The 6520-nt window shown below is 40.5% G+C and overlaps 1 protein-coding gene across 1 annotated transcript in view; it reads left to right on the plus strand.

Annotated features, from left to right (window-relative positions):
• LOC107568365 (heme-binding protein 1) overlaps positions 1-4810 on the plus strand; it is a 10404-nt gene extending 5594 nt beyond the window's left edge. The window contains exons 3-4 of the mRNA XM_016254320.1: positions 2736-2916; positions 4339-4810. Of these exons, the coding sequence (XP_016109806.1) occupies positions 2736-2916; positions 4339-4516 (359 nt within the window). The 3' untranslated portion in view covers positions 4517-4810. The remainder of the gene's footprint in view (positions 1-2735; positions 2917-4338) is intronic.
• Positions 4811-6520: the final 1710 nt, after the last annotated feature.

The following is a 6520-nucleotide window of genomic DNA, read 5'->3' on the forward strand; positions in this document are numbered from 1 at the left end:
TGTCTGTCTCTCTGTCTCTCTCTCTGTCTGTCTGTCTCTCTGTGTCTGTCTCTCTCTCTCTCTCTCTGTGTGTCTCTCTCTGTCTGTCTGTCTGTCTGTCTGTCTGTCTCTCTGTGTCTGTCTCTCTCTCTCTGTCTCTTTCTGTCTGTCTGTCTGTCTCTCTCTCTCTGTGTCTGTCTCTCTGTCTGTCTGTCTGTCTCTCTCTCTGTCTCTGTCTGTCTCTCTCTCTCTCTCTCTCTCTCTCTCTCTCTCTCTCTCTCTCTCTCTCTCTCTCTCTCTCTCTCTCTCTCTCTCTCTCTCTCTCTCTCTCTCTCTCTCTCTCTCTCTCTCTCTCTCTGTCTCTCTCTCTGTCTCTGTCTGTCTCTCTCCCTCTGTGTCTGTCTCTCTGTCTCTAAGGATGGGGTGAGTTATGAGGTGCGCCGCTATGATGCTTGTAAGCACGTGTGTGTGAGTCTGGAGGGGCGGAACTTTGATCAGGTGTCAGGTGATCTTCAGCGGAAGCTTCTCGCCTACATGAGCGGTGACAACGAACAAGGTGAGCCAATCAGAGCCCTGCAAACAGACTCGCAGCCAATCAGAACTCTGCAAACAGACACACAGCCAATCAGCTGAAAACAGACTCGCAGCCAATCAGAGCACTGCAAACTACATAGAGGTTGACCAATGTATCGGTTTTGGCGATTAATCGGCACCGATAGTGCGGAACTATCAGTTATCGGCAAAACCCATGCCAATAGTTTTCTGGGTTGCGTTTGTTGCTGGAGCGGCTGAAAAGTGTCTGCGGTCATTATACAGAACGAGAGCGGCCTCTAGAGGCATATCACTGACAGCACGTGCTGTTTGTTTTGACACCTGATTCTTTCCACTTAATTTGCTGACTAGATGCTGCATTAGTGGAGAAAGAACAGCACTATGTTTGCTATCAAGGCTGAGAGGATACGAACATTAGCAGCACCTCAAGCAGTTAAAACAATGTGACCAAAAATGTCCAACCCAAATGTTTAATGTCACGATTGTTACGATCTATTTGCATTAGTTTATATCCATCTGGTCACATTAATGCATTTGTTAGCCTGTGAAGCTGCATATTTAAAGCGGTGATGTGAAAAAGCAAACTGATGTGTTCATTCAGCCGACAGAAAACATTTACTGATATATTTTTACATTTTAAAGTTGCTTTTGTTAACATTAATTAACTAACTTTAATGATATATATATATATATATATATATATACTGAACAAAATTATAAACGCAACACTTTTGTTTTTGCCCCTATTTTTCATGAGTTCAAAGATAAGACTTTTTCTATGTACACAGAAGGCCTATTTCTCTCAAATATTGTTCACAAATCTGTCTAAATCTGTGTTAGTGAGCACTTCTCCTTTGCCGAGATAATCCATCCACCTCACAGGTGTGGCATATCAAGATGCTGATTAGACAGCATGATTATTGCACAGGTGTGCCTTAGGCTGGCCACAATAAAAGGCCACTCTAAAATGTGCAGTTTTACTGTATTGGGGGGTCCGAAAACCAGTCAGTATCTGGTGTGACCACCATTTGCCTCACGCAGTGCAACACATCTCCTTCGCATAGAGTTGATCAGGTTGTTGATTGTGGCCTGTGGGATGTTGGTCCACTCCTCTTCAATGGCTGTGCGAAGTTGCTGGATATTGGCAGGAACTGGAACACGCTGTCGTATACACCGATCCAGAGCATCCCAAACATGCTCAATGGGTGACATGTCCAGTGAGTATGCTGGCCATGCAAGAACTGGGATGTTTTCAGCTTCCAGGAATTGCGTACAGATCCTTGCAACATGGGGCCATGCATTATCATGCTGCAACATGAGGTGATGGTCGTGGATGAATGGCACAACAATGGGCCTCAGGATCTCGTCACGGTATCTCTGTGCATTCAAAATGCCATCAATAAAATGCACCTGCATTCGTTGTCCATAATATTCGTCTGCCCATACAATAACCCCACCGCCACCATGGGCCACTCAATCCACAACGTTGACATCAGCAAACCGCCCACCCACACGATGCCATACACGCTGTCTGCCATCTGCCCTGTACAGTGAAAACCAGGATTCATCAGATTTAGACAGATTTGTGAACAATATTTGAGAGAAATAGGCCTTTTGTGTACATAGAAAAAGTCTTAGATCTTTGAGTTCAGCTCATGAAAAATGGGGGCAAAAGTGTTGCGTTTATAATTTTGTTCAGTGTATATATAATTAATATTTTTTTATTCATTTACAAAATATGTCCTTTAAAAAAAAAAAAATAGTAGAACACTATTTTAGTTTCCATTCAGTGGGCCTTTCCATTTTAAAAACTATCGGTTGATTAATCGGTATCGACCAGTGTGGTCCAACCTAGTTATCGGTATCTGTAAAATCCAATATCGGTCAACCTCTACTGCAAACAGATTCACAGCCAATTAGAACACTGCAAACAGGCAAGCAGCCAATCAGAGCTCTGCAAACAGACAAGCAGAGAGTGCCAGTTTAAAAGCTGAGACTTTGTAATTTGTTACTTTTGATATGTAACAAAGATTATTATGATTGCTGGATGGACCCTAATCTACAAATAAAGTTTGTGCATCAACAGAATGTGATGTTAACAAAACATTCTTAGAACGTATCTTGTTTGCTGTGTTCATCAGCCGTATTCCTGCTAGAAGTGTTTGAATGATCTGTGTTTTGTGTTGTTATCTGTGTTTGCGCAGGTGAGGTGATGAACACGCCCGTCCCCATCATCTTCACTGTGTTTCCGCGTGACGACGGCTCATTAAACCGCCGCCTGGTCGCCGCTCTGCGCATCCCATCATCCTTCCAGATCGCCCCCCCCTCCCCGACCGACTCGTCCATTCGCATCGAGGAGCGGCCCGGCATGACCGTATACGTCCTGTACGTCAATGCACAGTAAAGCCTCGCTCACACCAAGAGCGATAACTATAAAGATAACTATAAAGCCAATCAGAACACTGCAGACAGACATGCAGCCAATCACAGCCAATCAGAGTGCTGCAAACAGATACACAGCCAATCAGAGCGCTGCAAACAGATACACAGCCAATCAGAGCACCGAAAACAGACAGATAATTATAAAGATAAGTATATTAGCGTCCACACCAGTGGACGAGATCGTCTGCTGCTTTAAATTTTCTTGAGCTCTTTACAGCAGGATGGATTCTGATTGGCTGTCAATGTTTGTATCGTTCATCAGCTGGGGAAAAAAAATCGTTCTGATTCCAACGATATCGTTTCTCTGTGCCTAAACATTCATGCAAGACATAACAGATTATGTTTGTGTGAATTTCACCAAGATATATTTCACAATAATGTACTTTATAGGGAGATTTGTCTTATGCTTTGCAAATATCAGTCAGCACGATTGTTTTGTTTTCATCAGCATGGGTTTGAAAACATACTCCTCTCAGAAAATGTTCAAATAAAGATCATTTTAGATGTTTAATTACTATTTGGAGCATTTGGATCGCTAGAAGAGGGCTTAATGAACTTGTTTTTGTGAAAACCTCAAATTCGACAAAAACTTACATTTTTCACTTCTTTTGCCTGTAACTCAAAATTAGACCGTGCGCATTCACACTCATTTAGCCAGCACGGCTCACTTATCTTTATAGTTATCGTCATTGGTGTGAACGGGCCTTAAAGGGATAGTCCACCCAAAAAATGAAAGTTCTGTCAATAAATACTCACCCTCATGTCGTTCCAAACCCGTAAGACCTCCGTTCATCTTCAGAACACACGTTAAGATATTTTGATGAAATCCGAGAGCTCTCTAACCCTCCCATAGACAGCAATATAACTGAAATGTTCCCAGGTCCAGAAACGTTAGAGAGTATGGATTTTGCTTTCACCAGAACATAAACAACGCTGAATACATTGATTACGCTCTGGAGAAAGTGTGCTTATACATCATGGTACTCTCCAAAATGGCGGAAGACAGTAACTCGGGGGAGAAGAATTGTTGAATAAAGTCGTTATTTTAGTTTTCTTAGCGCTCAAAAAGTATTCTCGTAGCTTCGCAAAACTGAAGTTGAGCCACTGATGTCACATGGACTGTTTTACGTTTCTGGGTCTGAGAACATTTGAGTTGCGTTGATGTCTATGGGAGGGTCAGAGAGCTCTCGGATTTCATCAACAATATCTTAATTTGTGTTCTGAAGATGAACGAAGGTCTTACGGGTTTGGAACGACATGAGGGTGAGTAGTTAATGACAGAACTTTCATGTCTGGGTGAACTATCCCTTTAACTCCTCCTCTCTAGCAGCGAGGGCACTGAGTGATGTCTGTCTCCCCCTGCAGGCGGTTCGGTGGTTTTGCGGGCGAGAGCGAGTTTCGCGCAGAAGCGTTGCGACTGATGTGTACGCTGGGAGACTCTGCCCCCTTCCATCGCAAGCAGTACCTCTGCTGCATCTACGACCCTCCGATCAAACCGTACGGCCGGCGTAACGAGGTGTGGTTCCTGCAGGACGAGCCCTGAGACACGGATCGTAGCGGAGTGTGTGGATAAAATTACCCATAATCCCTTTGTGACGTGTTGAGTTCTGGTAGAGTGCAGAGGAACGCAGCGGGTTGTGTGTTTAAGGCTTCCACTTATTTCAGCTGTACACAAACAGCCGCTTGACATTGTAAACTGGTGTTTGTTATCATGTTGTTTTAGTACACACTGGTTTATGGCGCAGACAGTTTTAGCATTTACTGCACTTTGTTGTTCTTCTCGTTATATTCCTGTAGCAGCTAATGAATCTGAAGTCTCACTCTCCATCTCGATGTACACTACCAGTCACAAGTTTTTGAACAGTAAGATTTTTTAAGTTTTTAAAGAAGTCTCTTCTGCTCACCAAGCCTGCTTTTATTTGATCCAGAGTACAGCAAAAACAGTAACATTGTGAAATATTTACTATTTAAAATAACTGTTTTCTAAGCGAATATCTGTGAAACTTATTTATGCGATCAAAGCTATGACTGGTAGTGTATCATCTACTGTATCTCTCTCTCTCTTTTTCTAATGCAAACACCTGGCCAGAGTCCCACAGCCCCTCATGTTGATCTACGGTAGATGATGGTGAAGGTCATAACTAACCCGTCTGACCGCTGAGAAACACCAGCTGTGGATTCTGACCGATTAAAGATTGGTTTTCCTGCACTGTGGAAAAAATAAAAATCTGTACAATTTACGGTAAAAAATCAGCAGCTGTGGTTGCCAGACTTTTACCATAAAAAAAACCACGGTAGCAACATTTTTGAAGTATTTTTCCCAAAAAATTGTATGTATGCAAATTGTATAATATCCAAGGTACACATGTCTAATAATTGTGCAATCAATTCTCATATTGTATTTTCAATAAGTTTTGGAATATTTGTCCTCTCCCCAAATTTGTCACTACCGAAACACCATCATAATAATTTAATTACAAGCGTTATATTGACCTATTACGATTTTGCTTACATCTAGACTGTAAATATATTTATTTGCTATGTTATTACAATTTTTCAAAGGTAAATCAATAATAATTACATTTTTAACAATATTTCAAGTGTAATTTATGAGATTTTTTACAAAGATTTCTTTGTAAAAGGCGTAACTTTGAAATCAGTATGATCGACTTTAAGAGTGCATTAGTTTGAATATGCACTGAACCAAAAGCTATCATAACATCTTGATAATTCAGTATGCTCTATTTTTGACAAAACATCCCATGTTTCGGTAATGACAGTAATGCTTTGGTAGCGACCACATCACTTTAACTTGCATACTACTACTAAAACGTACTAAAACACACAAATAAATTGCATTAACTACTAAAATTTACAGTTAATTAACTTAAAATTGTTTATTTCCCCCAAATATGAGGATTATGTGTTCCCTTTTGTCACTACCGAAACAATGGTGACATGTTTGTCATGACAATTAATTGGGATAACTCCCAAAAAAACAAAGACGTCACTACCGAAACGCCACCAAAATGTTTCAGTAGTAAAAATTGTAGATACTTTTGAACCTAGCTCAAAGATGCTGATCAGCACATGGTTAGCTAGCACAGTTCTGAACAGTGGTACACGTATAAACACTAAACGTTACGGGATAACTCCAAAAAAAGTGTGCTTCATTGCAGAAAAAAGGTGTTCGGTAGTGACGTTCCTTAAAGTTACACAGATTTTTTTATGCTTTTGAACACATTTACCTCACAATGATGGGACCTATCTACTGACTCCTTGTAGCTACTATATAATATATTTTATATATATATATATATATATAATATTTCCTGATCATAAATTTAGGGGTGTGGTTAAAATCAGTCTCGGCCAATGGACTAAAACACTGTTTCGGACACGGAAATGTGGGACACATTTTTTTACATAAAGTGTCAATTTACAAAGAAAATATAACAATTCTTGAACACTTTTTAAAAGAATAAATAAAAAAAGTTCTCAATATTTTCTATACAACACTGAACCACAATTTCTTTAATAGAATATA

This window comes from Sinocyclocheilus grahami, unplaced genomic scaffold, assembly GCF_001515645.1.
Source record: "Sinocyclocheilus grahami isolate Dianchi unplaced genomic scaffold, SAMN03320097.WGS_v1.1 scaffold1238.1, whole genome shotgun sequence".
NCBI lineage: Eukaryota > Metazoa > Chordata > Actinopteri > Cypriniformes > Cyprinidae > Sinocyclocheilus > Sinocyclocheilus grahami.